The following is a 21122-nucleotide window of genomic DNA, read 5'->3' as shown; positions in this document are numbered from 1 at the left end:
TGGTTTTTTTGTTGTTCTTATTTCATGAAGGTATGCTGCAAATATCTCTAACGAAGTCTGCATTTACAGTATCCACTAGACAGCCGTGTTGCACCTCGACGCATAATTTGGGCTGGAATTGATTTGTATGTGGGAACGACACGTGTAACTTACCAACTGTTTTGTGTTATACTACATATGTGGATGTGTGCCGATTGTTGCTTTTATGTATGACTTTTTACCTTTGCAATTTCAATAAAGAAATTAAAAAAATTTTTTTTTTAAAAAGGAGCTGATCTTAGGGAATTCTTGTTAGGACCAAGAACACAGTGTCATAAACGTTTCATATATGCCGGTAATTATGCTGCTTATAATGAAGCATGGAAGATTACGCAAGGAGAGACTGTAGAAAGAATACGAGAAATTGATTGTATTAATTTAGAGAAAATTACTTTTTAATCATGCTATTAGGCTGGACGTTACAAAACCTTCGCTCAGGCTATGTGCCTTGCCGTTTAATCAATACTACGTCACTGTTTTCAGAATTCAATCTCACTGATAAACAGATCAAATTGGCACAAAGAGGAGCAAACTATACGGTGCTGAGCATTTAAAAACTGGATAGATTGCCATTTACAGGTCGCTGAAAAGCCAGCTACTGAATGGATTATACATGGAACAATCACTCTGCCTGTTACAATTTTCCATTTTCAGTATTGCCTAAAACATATACCAGCAGGCACATATGAAAGGTTGGGTAAAGAATACATCAAGACATCCTAGGAATTACTGTACACTTACAGATGTTGGAGTGAGGGACGTGAAGTGTTTCTTAGCGGGAAAACTGTGAAAACGCACTAAGCGGTTCTCTCCTTTGTCAGGGTATAAACTTACACGGGGCCTGCGATGGTTCCTCTAACTAATTTTGAATGCTTTCCTCCACCGAAGTGGGCAACAGAAGAGGGGGAAGTAACCCTTCAGGGCTTGGAACCTCCTGGGGCCTTGCTCCCTGGTGTCGACTGCTGGTTAGACCTTCCTCTCGATGGGCGTCTCTGAAATGGCTGAAATGACCGCTGAAACTGTTGCTGTTGTTGCTGTCCAGGCTGACGGTTCTGCCCACGCTGGAGTCGTTGAGAGGAATAACGCCTTTGGAAATGGCGGAAATTCATACACTGCTCCTTAGGCTTTTCCAAACCAACGGCTTTGAGGGTTTCCATCTCAGCCTTCATGTGGGCCATCTCCTCGTCGGTATGGGAACCAAAGAGGGTGGTACCCGTGAATGGATGGTTTGCGATGCGCTGCTGAGCCTAAGAGGTGAGACGCAACCAGGAATGCCGTCGGAGAGTAATGCCATGGCAATACCCATGGGCTGTACAACAACACGGGAGAAGGAGGGTCTAAGGGACGTTTATAGACCTGCCCAGGTTATCATACCCTAATGAGCAAAATGAGAAAAACAAGTAACTAAGGTGTCATAGTGTGCCCTGTCGTACCTAGCTAACAGGGCTTGCGTATTAGACATTCGCCATGTGTTAGCAGCTTGAGCAGCTACCCTCTTTCCTGATGCCTCAAAGATCTTTGATTCTTTGTCAGGAGGTGGAGCCTCTCCAGTTGTGTGGGAGTTTGCACGTTTTCGTGCATTGGATACCACCAAAGAATCTAAAGGCAGTTGTCCCTTAATATATGTAGGGTCTACTGGCGCTGGCCTGTATTTTCTCTCAATTCTGGGGTTATTGACTCGTGCCCTAGTTGTTTCCTTAAATATGTCACCTGCATGTTTAAGTACCCCTTTTAACATAGGTAGTGTTTTGACAGATCTTTCTGATGTGGCAAAGGTGTCAAAGAGGAAATGTTCCTCAATGGGGTCTGCATGCATTTGTACATTGTGATGTAGGGCTGCCCTTTCTATTAGTGCATTGAAAGCAGCAGTATCCTCTGTAGGAGAAGGCCTAGGAGGGTATGCAGGTGTATCTGGAATGGGTTGAGAGTCACCAGGATGTACTGGATCAACCCATGGTTGACCTTGATTGTCTTGGTCACAGTCTACTGGGTAATTGTATTCCTCATTATACACATCATCCACCTCTTCATCTGAGTGTGTGGGTGTATATGTGTATGGCTCAGGCCTGGTTGGTCTAATAGGCTCAAATAGAATAGGTGAAGTAGAACAGTCCCTTTTCTTTTTGAGTGGTATGACATAAGACTCTTTATTAGTTTCAGGTCTGATTTTCCTTTTGTAGAGTGTTACTTTTCCAGAATCAGGGTCAATGTAAAGTTTTGACTGTTCTTCTGATGAGGGGTCTGGATAGAAGATCTCCTCCTCAGCTGTTCTGTGCGTTTTTGCCAATGTTTTTGTTTAGTTTGTGTTGGTTTGATACCGCTTTTTGGGTCGACTGCCTTTGTTTTCGAGGAAGCTGGTAGGCCAAACTTGATTGATCCGAGATCCCTCGGTGTCCCAACAGTCTTTTTCGGCTGTGCTGGTTTCTTTGGAGACGAAGTTTTTATCGTTCCGACGTCTTTTGTCGAGTCGATAGTACTTTTTTGACTTTGCTGCGTCTTTGTAACCTGTGGTTTCGGACCGATGGTTTTTTGTTTCGGCTCGATGGACTTTTTTGGGTCGATTTTCCTCGGCTCGATTGTCTCTGGTTGCACAGCCATTAGTTTGTCGACTCGCTGTTTGGCTTCGACAACCTTCTTCGGATCGAGTCCCTTTTTTGTGCTGTCGGCGCAGATTTTGTCGGTTCGACGGCCCTCTGTTTCGGGGTGGATATAGGTGCGCTGGCCCTCGGCTCGACGACCCTTGTGTTCGTCTCTGATGGATCGACATAGTTTGGTCCGAAGACCATGAAGTCGATCAGTTTCGGTTTCGTTTTTGGTTCCATAACTTTTGGTTTCGATTTCACCAATGTTGGAGTCCGTTGATCCGATGGCTCTTTTCTTATATTCTTAGCCGAGCTGTGTCGCGGGGCTATAGAATGGGTTTCGAGATCTTGGCTAAGGCCTTCTGGCGATGCCTCGACCTGAGCCTGTGGAACCATAGAAGTGTATTTTTGGGGTGTCTTACTTACGGTTGGCCCCGTTTCATCACTGGCGTCGTCTTCAACGGCTCCGATCCCTTGTTCGTCGTCTCCTACCTCGACGATGTCTTCTTCTTCATCAACATAGTAGTTGGAGTCATGCTCCGAATCTTGATCCGACTGTTGATCTGATTCTTCGGCTTCAACGAGATCGTCTTCATCGTCGAAGATATTTTCCGGCTCTGGCGCTGGTTTCTGCATGGTTAGTCTAGCGGCCCGTCGAGTCCGAAGTGTCTTTTTCGGTACGAAATTGGGCACAGGCTAGGCAGTCGGATTCATTATGTTCTGGAGATAAACACTTGTTACATACAGGGTGTTTATCTATATGTGGGTATTTCGAATTACAAAGAGGGCATCTTTTGAATGGACTTCGTTCCATCGACGACTGGTCCGCTTGGCGTCGAGGAGGCCGGCGGCCCGATTTGACGTTCCGAGTTGAATAAACTGTAGATAAAGCTCTCGGCACCGATTCGAAACAATACAGACGAGACCGAAGGCCTTTTGGCCTTTAGAGAAAGTATTTTAGATTCCGAACTTCGAGTAAAGGAAAGTACATCCGAACCCAATGGCGGAAAAAAACAATCTGAGGATGGAGAGGATGCCCATGTGCACTGTAGTCCAAAGGAGGCGCCACCTATCTCGTAATACTTCGAAGACTCTTCCAGGACAACAATGTGCAATCATACGGACCCAACACTAGGCAGCGATCTATGCACAGATATGAATTCAGGAGCCCACATGCCTCGAACTAAATTTATATCAAAATCAAAATGACTGAATTTTCTGGTATCTGGATTTGAGTTGGCTATTGTGGCTCCATTGAGATTGTTGGATCCCTTCATGGGACCTGTGTAAATCAGAAAGGCAGGGTGTTCGTTCTTTTTGTGAATAGAATGCAGTGCCATAGCATAGAGTGCAGTTGTCAGAACTCCTTGCATCGAGCCACTGTGCAGGCAGGGCTACTGGGCCCAACCATGCTGGTTGAGGCTTTTAACTCCTAATGTCCTGGGGCAAGTACCTCTTCTGCATTGGACTCTCAGTGGTAGCTGTGGTTGAGCAGTCGAGGATTCCGGGGGAGAATAAGGGAGATGTAGATACAGGTGGAGTAGCATAGCCTGGAGTGGCATAGAGTAGAGTATGGTAGTTTAAACAGGGGTAGCGTGACAGTGCAAAAACGGATGTAGATGTAAGGCGGCAGAAACATAGATTATAGTGTGTGAATGGTAATTTATGGTAGTAGGTATCAATAGATTGAGTAGTGTTCAAGTTATAAGTCTGCAAATACTTAGTTATATCTGTTGTCACGGTATCCTGCTGTAACTTTGCAGTATACCGTGGTGCATGCAAATGACAAGTCAGTATATGATTGGCTAGTGAAGGTTTTTACAAAATGGAAAATGCAGCCATGTAGTTTCCAGCAAACTTTAGTTGTGGGGTAGGACCCGAGATATAGATACGTAGTAGGTTCATTGTTGTTCTGCATCTATTATCACGTTATTAACGTAATAATAGGTGGCGAAGTTAATCATATTATTCTATATTGCCAGATTCCCTGATAAGAATTCCTCAGATTTTTGGTAATTAATAACTGGATATCCTAATTATAACTACAAAGTGGCTACAACCACCCTGTAATATATAAAAAGTGTTTATGAATGTATTCACTGAAGACCATTATAATTGGGTTTTTTCTGTTTAAAGCTTCACACAGTATCAAATTTGCTGATAGGTCTGCAGAACCATAGTAGGCCTGGGAACCATGATGAAGCATGTTGCACATTGCACATTATTAGTAAACATAACCTTGTTTTCAAGCCTGGCAGAAGAAGTGGGGTTCTTGTCAGAAGAGTAGAGTTAGAATTTATGGATATGAAAGATCTCTTCCCTCTAAGGTCATGCTGTGCTTCCTTGGTCCGCACACCTGCAAACTCTAGATACTTTTCTTCTGAAACCAACTAATTAAGGTCTCATGAGCCTGCTACCATGACTCTATATATTGGAGCGCATTTATCATGCCTGTGGAGAAGCATACTATGAGTAACACATTTACAGGTCAATCCATGATTATGGCAACACAAAAATATGACCATTGTCAAGCCTGATTTGCATATGGCTGGGCCCAAACTGGGGGTAGCGTGGCCAGCAAAAGAACAATGGATTTAACCCAGATCTGTGACTGGGGGTGAATGCTTGACAATGTTCTGCATTCCGTCCATCATCTTTTTGTGTTGGTATCCAGGATTATGCCCACATTTTCCTTATCAAAAGGCCCAGGTGCTATCACGCAACCATATGAAATTACTATGCCTGCTCATATTTGAAGTGCTCAGCCAGCAGGTGCTCTGGTTTGCTCAGACTATCTTCCATACTGCAAACCACTTAAAGATGTAGCAATCTAAAGCAGAACGCAAACTTCAGGTGACGCTTCTTACTATGCACCAAAAGTGAAAAGAAGCTATGCTTTTGTGAAACGTATACAATAACAAGGTAGTAAAAATAAAATAGAAAATCAAGCAGGAACAAAGGCAAGTCTTGAATGCATATGAGACGAATACAACATACCTGTTCAAGATGATCTTCACCTCCTAGGGAAGAAAAGAGATAAAGAAGATAACTAGACATCCCCACAATGCTGAGCATTGACCTCCTTCCTGAAAAGATTCAGAGCCGCTATTGGAGAACAATAGGCTTTTCTGGCTGATGGCAAGACACATTCACCCGTATCGAGCCACCAACCAGGATGTGGATTGTGACTGAACAATTACAGGACATAATACACACTGAACTGTTATGCTATATTATTAATGACTTCTGAAGGATCATCTAGGCACAACATTTACAAAAGAGAATTTACAAAGATGCAAAGAGTAAGATCTTAATCTGCTTTCTGGTGCCTGAATGAAGCAGATGCTTTTAATGGTTACAGAGACTCCTTTCAAAGCGAGAACCTATTAATTCATGAGACCTTTTGTGATAACTTCATTACTAGTATATGTCGCAGGGTAGAAAAATAGATGCACGGGCCAAAGACATGGGCAACAACACTAGCACACTGTTCCACCAAGTTACAACTGCCAATACACAATTAATCGCGGAGAACTGGAAACAACAACAACCCCTCCACCATCCTATCCCATCCCACCCCACCCTAAATAGGTGGTACACTAGATTATGGATCCTAGTAGCCATGGAAAAGCAAATGTATGACATAGCAGATCTTCGGGAAAAGTTTGGTAGGATCAGATAACACTTAGCTAGCCATCTTTAAGTAATTGAGGCAGAACATACAGGCCACACAGACCCCAAGGTCTTGATCTGAACTTTTAGCCATAAGCAAAACCTGTCAACAGTTATCAGACTGTCCATCATGAGGAGTGGGAGAAGGGGGAGGAACAAAGAGGGCCCCAATGAATAAACACATCTGAACCTGTGTGCAGGGGGTGGGGGAGGTTGACGGGGATATCATGAATAGTTTGTTATTTGGGGGGTTAAAAAACTAAAATGGAGAGGTTTTAATAACATGCTTTAGAACACTATGTAGGAATGTATTTGAATGTTTCTCAATAAAATTGTTTGAAAGACTAACAAAAAAAAAAGCATTTTTAGAAAATAATGTTATATTCATGAACATTGGTTTGTGGATTTGATCAAGGTGAACAAAATTGTTTCGATCATTGTCAATCAACCAGTACATTTGAGAGCGCACAACTCACCCGTGAGGGTCTCAAGAATGGGGGGGGGGGTGCTGCTACTGCTTGAACAGCCATGTCTTGAGTAGTGCCCTGAAGGCCAGTAAGTCCTGGGTCTGTCTTAGGTGGATGTGGAGGGTGTTCCAGGTTTTTGCAGCGAGGTGGGAGAATGATCTACCGCCGGCGGTAGCTCTACGGATGCGGGGGACGGTGGAGAGGGTGAGGTCGGTGGAGCAAAGCTGGCGGTTCGGGGTGTAGAAGGTGAGTCGTTCTTTGAGGTACGCTGGTCCGGAGTTGTGTAGAGCATTGTGTGCATTGGTGAGGACCTTGCAGGTGATCCTCTTGTGGACGGTCAAGGTCTTTCAGGTGTACTGTGATACGGTTGTTGATGTTGAGGATGAGGCATGCAGAGGCATTCTGTATGCGTTGTAGTTGTTTCTGGAGTTTGGCTGATGTTCCTGCATAGGGAGCGTTGCCGTAGTTCAGTCTGCTGGTGACAAGGGCCTGGGTGACTGTCCTTCTGGTACCGGTGGGGAACCAACTGTAGATCTTGCGGAGGGTGTTGAAGCAGGAGGAGGAGACGGCGCTCACTTGCTGGGTCATTGACCGTGCGGAGTCCAGGATGACTCCTAGGTTGCGTGTGTGGTTAGTGGGCGTCGGTGCAGCTCCCAGTGCGGCCGGCCACCATGAGTTGTCCCAGGCGGAGGTGCTGGATCCGATGAGGAGGACCTCCGTCTTGTCCGAGATCAGTTTCAGGCGGCTATTCGTCATCCATTCGGCGATGGCCCTCATTCCTTCGTGGAGGTTGGATTTGGCAGTGGTGGGGGCCTTGGTGAGGGAGAGGTCCAGCTGGGTGTCGTCGGCATATGAGATGATGTTGAGGTCGTGTGATCCGGCGATGTTGGCGAGGGCTGCCATGTAGATGTTGAAGAGTGTTGGGCTGAGAGACGATCCTTGGGGTACACCACAGATGATCTCAGTGTCTTTAGAGCAGAATGGGGGTAGGCGGTCACTCTGGGTTCTGCTGGTGAGGAAGGAGGTGGTCCAGTCCAGTGCTTTGTCGCGGATCCCTGCGTTGTGGAGGCGTGAGCAGAGGGTGTGGTGGCAGGTGGTGTCGAAGGCGGCTGAGAGGTCCAGGAGGATGAGGCCGCGGTTTCTCCGTTGTCCATCATGGCCCGATGTCAGTTGCGGCGATGCGATGAGGGCTGTTTCGGTGCTGTGGTTGCTGCGGAAGCCGGATTGGGATTGGTCAAGGATGGTGTTCTTTTCGAGGAAGGAGGTCAGTTGCCTGTTGATTATTTTCTCGATGACTTTCACTGGGAATGGGAGGAGGGAGATGGGCCGGAAGTTCTTGAGGTCAGCTTTGGGTTTCTTGAGTAGGGCGTTGATCTCGGCGTGCTTCCAGCTCTCCAGGAAGCTGGTGGTCTCGAAGGAGCTATTGATGATTTTGCGGAGATAGGGTGCGATGGTGGAGCTTGCTTTGTTGAAGATGTGGTGCGGGCAGGGGTCGAATTGTGAATCGGAGTAGATGGGGTTCATGGTTTTGATGGTGTCTTTGTCGTTGACGTGGGTCTAGGAGAGCAGGGGGGTCGATGTTGATGTGGCTGGGGGGCGGTGAGTCTGAGGTGTCTGTGTCAGTCGGGGAGGCCTGGTTGCTGAAGCTGTTGTGGATGTCTGCGATCATGCGATGGAAGAAGGTGGCTAGGGAGTCGTAGAGGTCCTGTGATGGCGGAATGTCGTTGGAGTTGGAGCTGGGGTTAGAGAGTTCCTTCACGATGTTGAAGAGCTCTTTGCTGTTGTGTGTTGTTGTCAATGCGCTCTTTGAAGGATGTCCTTTCGGCGGTACGGATGAGTTGGTGGTGCCTGCAGATGACGTTCTTGTAGGCTGTGTTGCTGTCTAGTGTCTGTTCATCGTGCCACTTCTTCTGGAGCCTATGGCAGGCCATTTGGATGCCTGGAGGTTGGCAATGAACCAGATGGCTTTCCTGTCAGAGTGTCTGTTCGAGGGTTTCTTGATCGGGGCGACAGTGTTGGTGCAGTCGTCGATCCATTGTCTGAGGTTGAGGGCGGTGGAGTCGTTGTCAGAAGTCCGTTGGTCCGTTTTGGGCGATGGTGGTGACTAGCTGGTCTTCGGTGACTTTGCTCCAGCTGCGGTGGGGGGCCCGTTGTGTGCAGTGATGTGTTGTCGGCTTCTCAAAGGTAAAGTGGACACAACTGTGGTCGGTCCAGTGGAGTTCGGTGGTGTGGCTGAAGGTGACATAGTTGCTGGCTGAGAAGATGGGGTCGAGCGTGTGTCTGGCGGAGTGGGTGGGAGTCGTGACGAGCTGTTTGAGTCCGAGGTTGGCAAGATTGTTGAGCAGGGTGGTGGAGTTGCTGTTGTTTGTGTTCTTGAGGTGGAAGTTCAGGTCTCTGAGGAGGATGCAGTCCGTGGACGCAAGGACGTGCGCGCTGATGAAGTCGGCGATGTAGTCGCTTAACTGTGGGCGAGGACCGGGTGGTCTGTAGATGAGGGTTCCTCGGAGGGTGGTGTTGGGGTCGGTGTGGATCTGGAAGTGCAGGTGTTCGGTGGTGATAAGCGGGTCATCGGTGCTGGTCGAGATTCTGAGAGTGTTTCTGTGGACGATGGCGATTCCTCCTCCTGTTCCTTTGGTGCAGTCCCTGCGGGTGATCTTGTAGCCGTCAGGGATGGCTAGGGCGATGTCGGGTACCGAGGAGGGGTTCATCTAGGTCTCCATCAGGAAGGCGACGTCTGGGGAGGTGGAGTCAAGAAGGTCCCAGAGTTCGATGGCGTGTGTGGGTTTTGAGTAGAAGGCATCGGAGGCCGTTGCAACCTACCCCGGTGGCCGTGGTGGTGGTTTGGAGGCTGGTGTAGTGGCAGTTCTGGCAGGAGAAGGGTCCATGGGTCGGCTTCGGGGTGGCCTGGAAGCAGGTGTGGGATCGGCCGGTGTTGAGAGCCTGGAGGCTGCTGGTGTCGTAATGCCGTTGGGTGTCACGGCGATCGCGGGGGCCAGGGCATCTGGGGCTGAGCGCGGTCCAGGCACAGATGGGCTTGTCTTAGGCGCGCCTTTGGTGTGCCAGCGGTGCGCCCACTGCGTGACCGTGCAGTGGGCACTATTATAAGGGGAGGTGAGAGGGATGAGGGATTGGGAGGTGGGAGCCGGAGGACGAATGGGCAAGCAGGGGGGTGTAATGGTTCACGAGGCCCATTCCACAGGAGCATCAGGAAACCACAGAAAAGTCCTCAACCTTCCCCTACCGCCTTTTGACTCTATCAGACTCTAGAGCATTGAATGGCACGCCAGGGGAAAGAAGGGAAACAAAACAAGGAAAGGGGGGTAAAATCTTGGCTGTGGAACTTCTTCGTGGACAGATGGCAAAATGATGGACTGTAAAGGAAGGAAGACGTTAAACCTCTATTCTCTTGCATACACGCTAAAGTGTTATGTGCATACCTAGTCTCTTTATGGATCTTATCCCTTGCTGAATGAGGAGTGGAAACAATATGTATATCGGGAAACAAACAATATAACAAATACACTTCCTGGTCTTAATGTTGTCAGTATATATATATATATATATATATAGGTACAGTACTTAGCTCACCCACGCTAGTTCCTTGAGTAGGCTGGTATATACAAGCAATAATCTTCTGAACAGTAGTGCAAGTACAACAATGGAATCTGCCAGGAGGGAGGTAAATATCTTAATGGGATATTAAATACACAATATAAATAAAGATGAGCAGCGCCACGCGCTGTTTCCTCGATTCTGGTTGTGATGAGCCACAATAAACACTTCACCAGGTCCTCCAGTAAGGTCCACACAAGCACCCCAATAAATAATAAGTATCCTTCGCAAAGCGTAAGGCAAGGCAGGGTGTGTCTGCTCAACCGACGGGAGTCAGCTCCGGCCGTTGAACAGACCACGATAAGGGGAGGAAGGCAGTGGCCGGCCAGACAGCGCGACTAAATCCGGCCGTCGGGCGGAGCACAAGGAATGGGAAGAAGGGGCGATGGAAAAGAAAACAAATGCGGGAACACGACTTAACTCCAAACGTGTCCAATTGCAATATCCAAAGGAAATGAGCCCAAAACTGAATTTGGGCAGGGAAATGGCAAGAAGCTGAGCAGAGAAGGATCGGCAGACACAGAGCCTAGCAGATCCGTGAACACGTCCGAAAGTGGAAGTGCAGACGGGAGGAGAACCAGAAGAAAAGCACTCCGACAGGACAGAAGCAGGAAATCTGTAGAAAGGCAACACGCTAGAACGCAAAGCGGCTTTCAGACATATCGATGAGCCTTAAATACTGCGGGAAATGAGAGCAAAGCCTACGGAGTCTCGAGGCATGACAGGGGGCAGGCCGCAGGGGACACAGCAGCAGGAGAAAACGGGCGGAAAAAACAGAGGCACAGAGTGGGGCACAGAAGGCAATGAAAGACGGACAAAGGAGCAAAAACAAAATACAGTGAAAGACAACTCACAGGGGCAAGGAGAGAAAAGGGTCACCAGCGGGGGCAAGGTGAGGGTCAAGAAGGCAAGGGGGACAGAAAGGAGCAAACAGCAGGAGACAACAGTCAACGAGTGACAATTACAGTGGGCCTAACGCGGTGGCAGAGAGCAGAGGGCCACGGACACACAGGTGGTGCTGTGCGGCGTGGGGAGCAACCTGCCAGAGTGGAGGACAAACTTTCCTAATTGTCTGTAACATTAGATTCAAAGAAAGTATTATCCTGACAAAAAACCTAAGGTGTCTATCTGCGCTGCCCCAAGATTTAAAAGCAGGTCCAACTCTATGTCCCCACCACTGTATTTCACACTAGTCCCCCGTGTGTGTTTGGAACTTGTGTTTCACTTTTACAAAGAAGATGAACCACCAACGGAATACATTCCCTTCGAGGATATTGAAATTCCACTCATATACCAAAAGCATGCGCTCTGGTTTAAAGGCGCCCTAAAACATTTAAATCACATTACCAGGCTCGGCCCACTAGGTAGACCAGGAGCAATATGGCCGGTCTTAGCCAGCTATACACCACATCCTGAAATTAATGAAATGACAGATGTGGCATTACTAGCTCAACTCAAAGAGTTAATCAAAATCTATAGACAATTGGTTCAATATGTCATGCAGACTCTTACCGTCCAACCTGCAATAATGATTCCACAACATCCCCCTCACCAGGGCTGTACACTAAAAATTACACCACAGACATTACACTCAGTCATTGGTAAATTACCTGCAAAACGGGAACAGATTCCATTCAGGATAGCTCAAAAAATTACTCAAATCGAAGCAGTATTTCATAATACTACCCCTCATGAGAAACACAGAATTCTAACAATCTGTTTGCCAATGGGGATCGCACCACATCTGGAGGACAGCGACACCTGGGGTACAGTCTTCGCTGCAATAAACACTAAAACACATGGATGCTTGTCCATGTCCAAGAAAACATAAACAAGGGCAGGGACAGCGACAATGACCACAACCCAAGAAAACCCCAACCCCAAAGGTAGGGAACGCAAGGCAGGAGGGGAGCACAGAGCAACAGGAAAACCCCAGCAGCCGACCAACGAGGCCTAGAGGGCAGCACAAAGAAGGCGCCCACACGGCACAGAACCGCCCAGAAACCCCACACCCAGGCCAGGCAAGCAGCAAGGGCAGGAGCAGCGGAAAAGAAAGACCCAGGGAGCCAGTACTCAGACCAAAACCACAAGGCCCGAACCCAGCAACACAGGAGAGGAAGCCCACAGAACGAGGAAGCCAGGACCAGAGCCAAGCAACCAGATGACGCAGGAGGAACAGCAGGCCCAAGCAAACCCCAGAAGGGGTCCACACAGTGCCCAAAAGGGCAGGAGGAAATGGGAACCACCAGCACAAAAACGCCGGATCACACAGAAGGCCAAAGCGGAAGCAGGAGGTAGCAGAAAAGCAGAGGACCAAGCAGCAGGACACCACAGACAACCCGCAGCCAGGAGGGAGGGACCCGCAGAGGCAAGAGCACCACAGAACCGCACCCCAACCAGAGAGGGAGGGGGCGGGCACACCCAAACAGACCCACACCGGGAACATAAACCCGGGGAAGCAAGGGAGGAAGAAGCGGGCCAGGACCCCAGAACCAGGAAAGGAACAGGAGACGTCCGGCAACAAACACCCAGAGCAGGCTGAAAGGATACAGCACGAAAACCCAGGAGGCAGAGCCCGAGGCCACACAGAACCAGAAGAAGGCCGCAGAGCCAGAGCCACAGAACACAACACAGGCCCACAACACCGGGGAAAAAAGCCCGGGAAGAGAACCAACAGCAGGAGAAGGCCCAGAAGGAACCACCAGAAAGCGGCCCCAAGAGCCGAACACCCCGCCAGGATCAAGAGAGACCAGCAAGGAAGCAGAGCACAAAAGGGAGCCCAACACGCAGGAGCGGCAAGACCCAGCTGAAACCACAGACTGGCACCCACCAAGGGAACCAGACGTGACCAGATCAACCCAGGGAGCAACACCCCTGACAGCAGACGGACCAGGAAGCCAACAGCACCCAGCAGCCCCTGGAGGCCATGCAGATACCAACCCGGCCCGACCAAGCACAACCACCGAGCAGACAGTGGAGCACGAGGACAGCACACCAACCCGAAGAACAAGAGGCACGACAGGAACTGGCAGCAGCCAGATGGCCCCAGCAAAGAAGCAAGGAACCTCACAGACCTTGCCGAAACTCGGGAGTGAACCAGGGACCATCAGATCCGCAGTCCAACGCTCTCCCAACTGAGCTAAGTCGGCCCACCCCAGGACCAAACCAGGCAGGCACCACAAACATGAGGGGCGGACAGGAAACAACAGAAGCAAGCCAAAGGCAGAAGCACGGGGAGATCCAGTGCAGAAGCATCCAGATCAAGCACACAGAAAGGCCCCCGGACAACACCAGAAGCCCCAGGCCGGAAAAAAGGGAAGGCCACACCATCAGGAAGACCCAGGCAGGCACCTAACCAGGCACCATGCAGGGAACAAACGAGAACAGGCGCAGGCACGGCAGAACAGAACAGAACAGCCGCACCCAAGGCAGCATAAGCCACCCAAGCGCAAGCAGAGGTGACAGAGCACCCCAAAGAGCCCCCGGCAAGCATCCAAGAGAGGAACCAAGCGCAGCCCAAGGAACGGGAGGAACAGGGCCAGGAACCAGGAGCCCCAAAAGTCGACCAACCACACAGAAGCAGGAAGGGAAGAACCAGGACACCCAAGCGGAGCAGATGCCACAACAGCCAGCCCGCAGGGGAGGCAAGGCTACCGAGGGAGAACGGCAGGGCAACCGGAACCAGGGAGGCCCACAGGACCCTCCTACCCCCGCAGCGGTCCGAGGAGCAGGAATACCAACCCACCACCAGGCGGGGCAGGGAGCCCGAAGAAGAGGGGGAACAGAATGCACCCCCAACAGGCCGTCGCTGAAGAAGAGAGAAGAGACACCGCAACAAGAGTCCATGGCGGTAATACCTGGTGTTCTGAAACAGATTCAAAATGAATATGGGGCAGAGCCTGCTTTAAATTTGGGTATGAAACTACTGAAAGATTTCAAACAGGTCTCAACAATAATACTAGCTAATATTAAAGGTGAAGCAGAATCAGTGGCGATCCGCCAGAAATTGAGGGAATTCGATGTAACCACAGGAATTAGCGAGAATAATTGAAAAATCTTATGAAGAGTTAGGTAGCGACAGTTTGGGTAGTAAACCAGTTAAACCTCAACTGTCCGACAGTCCTGAAAAGGTCTTTACTAAAAACAATCCTACTCCTTCTAAAAAGAAGTGGGAAAACACAAAACAACCTTCTAAAGAGAAGCGTTCCCATTCCAGAGGTAGGTCTCCTCAAAAGGAGCCCTCTTTAAGGAGGTACAACTTCAGGAATAGGGATAATTTGAGAAAACTAATCAAAAAACTGATACACGTTCCTCTTGTACCTTTCAGACTTCGTCACAGAAATCAGAAAGAAGAGGACGGTCAGAACAAAAGGAAGAACGTGTGAAGTCCAAAGACGATCAACACGTTGCGAAAAACAAGAAACCTCAATTCACCAAAAAGAAGGTAGCAGGTCTAAAAATCAGACATGCCTAGGATCTTGAGGACACAACTCCAGAACGGGGAATGGGCTCAGACAATGTTGGACAGCGCAGCAGAAGTCACCATAGCTCACAAGAACTTGAAGGATCATCTGGAGAGAGTGGACTTGAATGAATTCCTCCAAGTTGAAACTGCAGATACCAGGGTTAGTTCTCCACATAAGTTATATGAGGTAACACTCCGATTGGAGGGAGATATACCAAGAAATGTGAGAGCACTCTTTTGGGAGCAGCTTTCTAAGGCTTATGACATTCTTCTAGCTGAACAAGACTGGCCACCAGAATTTGTCAGGGAGTGCCCACATGGCGAGGACATCATTATGCCAGCCTTCTCAAACCACATTCCAATTTATTTAAATTATACTTATGCCAGGAAATAGGCAGTTTCCCAAGCTCCAGCATTATACAAAAATCATGTAGGATGGGATGAGGATTCTCCTCACCATAAAATCCAGTTAAAAAAATCAACCAACTGCACAAAGGCAGTATCCACTTAAGCAATAAGCTGAAAAACAGGTCAGGGAGATCTTGGATCAACTTGAATACCAGGGGGTGATTGAAACATGCACCTCTTCAATGAACAATCCTTTGTTTCCTGTCTCCAAACCAGACAATACATATCGTCTAGTTTTGGATTACAGACATTTAAACTCTTGTTGCAAAACTTTTGCAGTACAAAATGCACACAGAGCAGCATTAATGAATAACATTGTGCGTAAAAAATATAAAACCACTTTAGATATTTCGAACGGTTTCTTCTGTCAAAACATTGCACCAGAAAGTAGGTATTTGACCGCTTTCTCAATTATGGGGATACAGCGTCACTTCTGTAGTCTCCCTCAGGGATTCAAGAATAGTCCTGGGTTATTCTCAGCGAGGGAAACAAAGTTACTACAAACGTATGATGACGAAGCGTTGTCATATGTGGATGACATCTAACTAACAGACGATGACTTGGACAGGCACTTGAACAGGGTGAATACGATTATACTTGGCTTCGCCTCTGAAGGGTATAAATTCAATTTAAGAAAATCGAGAATTGCCCACCTCAACATCCTTTTCCTAGGATATGAGTTATCAAGTGCAGGCAAAAGCCTGCCAGCAAACGTTTTAGAAAAATGTGCGCTGCTCCAACCTCCAAAAATGCTGAAAAACTTAGTCAATTCTAGGTTTCCTGAATTTTGGAAGAACATACATTCTAAATTACGCAGAAAGGGTACAACCTGTCTACGAATTAATCAATCCTGATTTTAAAACAGTTAATTGGACACAAAAACACACAGAAATTTTGCGTTCATTACAGACAAGTTAGCGACAAAACATTTGCAAACACGTGTAAACGTACGCAACTCAGTGATCCGGATCATTCTAGGACAATGCAGATTCACGTACTTCACTTTCAACGAAGGTGAAAAAGTACCAATCGCTTACAAATCACATTTGTACACACAAGCAGAAATAAAATTCACTTCTACAGAAAAAATTCTGACAGCTGTTCAAACTGCGGTAGCAAAAGAGAGCCCTCGCACAGGGTGAGCGCATAATGGTCGTTACACCTGTGCCTGCCTTAGAGGCAGTGACGAAAGCGAGCATTCCTAATGCTAAAGCTTTACATCCGAGATGGATACAATGGGTTAATTATCTTGCTGCAACTGATGTTGAATACATTTTTGATCCTTATTTTAAAACACAAGCATTTCTACAATACGAACAAAAATGTCCTCTGCCTACTGAAATTCTGTCTCTAGAACAGTATGAATGTATAATTTATACTGACGGATCAGCTCAACCCGCTACGGAGGGTAAACAAGAATACAATGCGGCATGCGCCATTGTTAAAGGTCGTTGGCGCGATGGCAAATTCCGACCAAAGGTCACTAAAACACAATCTCTAGGAGATTGTACAGCTAAGCGAGCTGAACTATAAGCATTTAAGATGCCGCTTGAGAATACGGACTGTGAATTCCCCACACCCATAGTGTGCGATTCATATTACTGTGTTCAATCTTACAATGAATACTTGCAAAACTGGATTCAAAACGGTTACACAGATGCAAAAGGTGGCACAATCAAGCATAAAATGCTTTGGGAACAAGTAGTTCAGTTACGACAAGAACTAGAAAACACTCATGTGATACATACACTGGGTCATCAACGTGATGGCAATCACGTTGAAGGGAATTCATTGGCTGATGAAGCTGCGAGGGCAGCTGTGCAAACGGTTTCCGTAGCTGCCATCACTCGCTCAATAACGAAAATAGACGGCGAAATAATGGTAGCTGTCAATTATTCAAGCAAAGGCAGCGGTGAAGCGTTACCTAATGAGTTTCCACTCGAATACTCATATATAATTGACGCAAACTCCGTTCCTTTTGCTCAAATCCCTGGAGTGGGGGTAGAGTGATTCCAAATAGGAAACGTAGAGTAGCTTTGATATATGAAGCACATTTGGGAGAGGGTCTGATACATCAAGGGATCTCTAAAACGATATCAACTGTTAAAGAGACGTACTGGTGGTCAGGAATGAATGCTCACATTCACATGTTTATCATTGACTGCATAGACTGCAATAGAGATCGCAGCACAGAACGCCACCAGATACCAGACTACAGCGTAGCCAGCCCAGTACAGACACCCCTGTTAGACAGCATTAGACTATCTACAAGCAGACGTCCCTGTGGACAAATGCAGTCCCACAACTATTAAGACAAGATTCATTTGGATGTGGCCTCAACGCTCGGCTGACGCTCAAACTGCTATAAAAGATTTGCGAGTCTTTATCGGCACATACGCAGTCGGCACGCTACATCAAACATCTAATAAGTGTCCAACGTAGTCTTAACAATCTGCCAAGAAGTTCTCTAGGGGGTATCACTCCATATGAAGTCCTTTTTGGGACCAGAATGTTAGTAGCGGACCTCGATTGTCAGACTTCAGTAGTAGACCAAAAACCTTTTGATATCAAAGACCGTTTAGCTGTTTTACAGGACTTAAATGAAATAAGAACGAAACAAAGCACGTGTTCCTGAAGCCAACAACCACTGAAGAGAAACCGACCGTCCCAGCAAGGCCTATCTGGAATCCAAAGCTTGGTGATCTAGTCAGAGAAAAGAAGGCATTTGGGCCTTCTTACAGACAACCAGTACCTGTCCTAGCAATCCACAAATCAAGAACAGTATTGCTGCCGCCCCTTTCAGGTAAAAAGGAGAACAGCTTGTCAAACCACATCATGAGGCCAATCATGAGCAGTAGGCCAAGTGGACTCCGCCAATGTAGCAGACGCCCAGCTCTGGCTACAATCTAAGAAGTTCAAACTGAGAGGCTCATCACCTTTGAAGAATCTGCAGTGCGAAATGTAGAAAAAAGCAACAACGCTATGGAACTTGTACCTCTTGAAACCCAAATAACAATTCATTAAGAAACGCCTGTCTAGAATGAAGTAGCATCTGACTACACACAAGTGATCCTGTGGTTCCAGCGATTTCAACGAATTCTGATGCAATCCCAACAATTGACAGAACTGCCTCTGGCTATTTCATTAACGTTGATACGTTTTCCGAGGATCCTAGCAAGCCTAAAACGATGCCAGTAAAAAGAACTTTGAAAGAACGAACAACAGACCTTTTTCATCACCTGGAAAAGACTTATCTGGTTTCACCATGGATTGAACTTTGGATTGTGTTGGGTGTGCTTTTTTTCTAATTTGGTTGACTCTAGTAACACCGGTTCATAAACGTTTTATATATGCCGGTATCTATGCTGCTTATAATGAAGCATGGAAGATTACGCAAGCAGAGACTGCAGAAAGAATACGAGAAATTGATAGTATTAATTTAGAGAAAACTCTTTCTGTGGTTGACAATGGGTTAACGACTCTGTCGTCCAGGATATATTAATTGGACAGCATAGTGTCTTCTGGCATAGACATCATGGAACAGGACTTGGTCATGTTGCAACATGGTCAGTCGCAATTACATTCCATCATGCTATTAGGCTGGACTAGGAATATTTCCAAACGTCGTGCACTCGGTTCGGTGGATTGCCTCTCATTATGGGACTCGCTGCAGTGATATTATTTTTGCTCCTATTGCTGCGATATGGCAAGTCAATTCACCAGCGACACCCAGTTCTCCATGGAGACAACTCTACTGGCGATGAAGTGTTGTGAGCGCATCCTGCAAATTTTGGGACTACCTGGTCTAAGAGAATTAAATACCACATGGTTTCTGTCATTCAGACCAATTTGGCAAGATTGCATCTTACCTGTTCTATGCTGCCTGCTATGGGGAGAAGAATGTGTGTCTAAGAATTTGGTTGCTGACCGCTGGGGGTCGTGTAACTAGTTAGCATGGAGGAGTCTTGTTCGTTATTGGAATTAAACAGACAAATCGCTCCACCAACTAAGAACGGCCATGCACCACCAGCCACAGAATCAAGAAAGAGCGATCAATCTGTCAATCCTTTCCGTGTCCGGGCCGGGTGAGGTTTCCCGTGTAGAGTCAAATTAGGCCGCAGGCTCCCCTACTGGTGGTGCCCTTCCATCAATTCCTTTAAGTTTCAGCTTTGCAACCATACTCTCCCAGGAACCCAAAGACTTTGGTTTCCCGGAAGCTGCTCGGCGGGTCATGGGAATAACACCGCTGGATCGCTAGTCGGCATCGTTTATGGTCGGAACTACAATGGTATCTGATAGTCTTTGAACTTCCGACTTTCATTCTTGATCCGGGGCTCTGCACCAGGGACCCTTGTCCTGGGCAGATGGACCCTTGGCAGGCCGCAGGACAGGGGCTCCCACACCACAGGCCCTGACCGAAATCCAGGCCTGCTTCTCAATCCAGCCAGGCCGGGGAGATCAGGGAGCCTGACCGGGCCCAAGGGACCCCTGTCTCCGGCACACGGACCCTCAGGACGTGCTCTCGTTATCCAAACATTTTTTCCATATTTCCGCAAGGTGGTATTACGCCAATTCCACCCAGCCCTATAGAATATGAGGTAGCCAGACGTTGGTTCTCTCACAGTGCACGTTGCATGGCCACCTCTACCTCAGAGCTGTGTCACTGAAATGGATCCTCAGTGGTCCTGCAGGACTGTTGAACTCACGTGGCGGAGGATCTATGCAGGGTCATTCATAAAAACATCTACGGCGTGGTCGTGATTTTTCCAGAGCTACGCAGAGGACTTCCAACGAAGTGACTGATGACATAGACTTGTTGAAAGGAGGAAGGAAAGATAGTACAATAGGTGATAGCACGTTAAGGCAGAGCACTTTTACTTCTAAAAATAAAATCACATAAATCACAAGTTGTGCTGACATAAAATAGATTGCCAAATGCAAGCTGTCTTCCAGAGTGATGGTGTATGGGATCAGCTTTTAATGAGAATGCATATTTCTTTATAGGACAATGGTCGATCAAAGAGAAATCTGGAATGGACATAACTTCAGCTTCTATTTTTAAAAAGTTAAATAAATCCACGGATCAGCTCGTATAGCTATTGGTTCTCTTTTAGCTCAAACAGATAATGTAGTCACACGCCCAAACTGACATGTTTCTTGCTCCAGTAAAATTAAGAACTATAGAAACAGTTTCCGAGTGGGGAGGAAAAATACAAATTTTCAAAAAGCAATAAAGCATGTATGTAATAAATGTATTTAAAAGTTCATGTATAGAAGGTAAAAGGTAAGTGATGCAGAAGGTTATGTCATTTAGTGCAATACAAGGCAGGGGAAAGCAAATCAACTCCAGATGATTTCCCAACCTCTGCCCAAACGAGATACTGGTTTTCATCCCTCCCAGTGCAATTTTACCAGAATATCGAGCAGTGCCGAAAAGTGCATGAAGAAAATTAAATGAAGTTTAACTAAAATATTTCAGTAGATCCACATGTTGCAGTTTCCTCCCTCTAGTTACACAGACATTTAACTCTCACCTTCAGTAGCTCCACATCCGGCAGCAGACACTTCCCCCCGATCTCTGTGATCAGCTCCTGGTGGGTGGATTGTTGCTTCTCCAGCTCACTCAGTTTCTCTTGAATGTTCTTCATATTTTCTTTATGCTCGTTTTCGAGTTTGCTCAGAAGTTTTTGCTCTTCCTTGTCCAGAAACTTCTTCAGAAGCTCAAATGTACTATGGATTACCTCCACCTGGTTCTTGAAGTTTCCCTTCATTTAAAATAATAAAATAAAGTACATCATTTCGGTATTTGTATGCTACATCCATGTGTAATCACATTGTCTGCATCTGACACAAACAGTGGCCTGCTTCAAAAACACA

At 47.1% G+C, this 21122-nt stretch overlaps 1 protein-coding gene across 1 annotated transcript in view; it reads right to left on the bottom strand.

The window, feature by feature from the left end:
* The window catches only part of LOC144756208 (E3 ubiquitin-protein ligase TRIM39-like), a 303564-nt gene that overhangs the window by 228298 nt on the left and 54144 nt on the right, over positions 1-21122 (bottom strand). Inside the window, exons 3-4 of the mRNA XM_078645822.1 lie at positions 20780-21010; positions 5619-5641 (exon numbers count right to left, since the gene is read on the bottom strand). Coding sequence (XP_078501948.1) covers positions 5619-5641; positions 20780-21010 — 254 coding nt within the window. The remainder of the gene's footprint in view (positions 1-5618; positions 5642-20779; positions 21011-21122) is intronic.

The sequence above is a fragment of the Lissotriton helveticus genome, chromosome 5_1 (assembly GCF_964261635.1).
Source record: "Lissotriton helveticus chromosome 5_1, aLisHel1.1, whole genome shotgun sequence".
Classification (NCBI taxonomy): domain Eukaryota; kingdom Metazoa; phylum Chordata; class Amphibia; order Caudata; family Salamandridae; genus Lissotriton; species Lissotriton helveticus.
The sequence above is the reverse complement of the archived record's forward strand: the minus strand, read 5'-3'. Positions and strand labels throughout refer to the sequence as shown.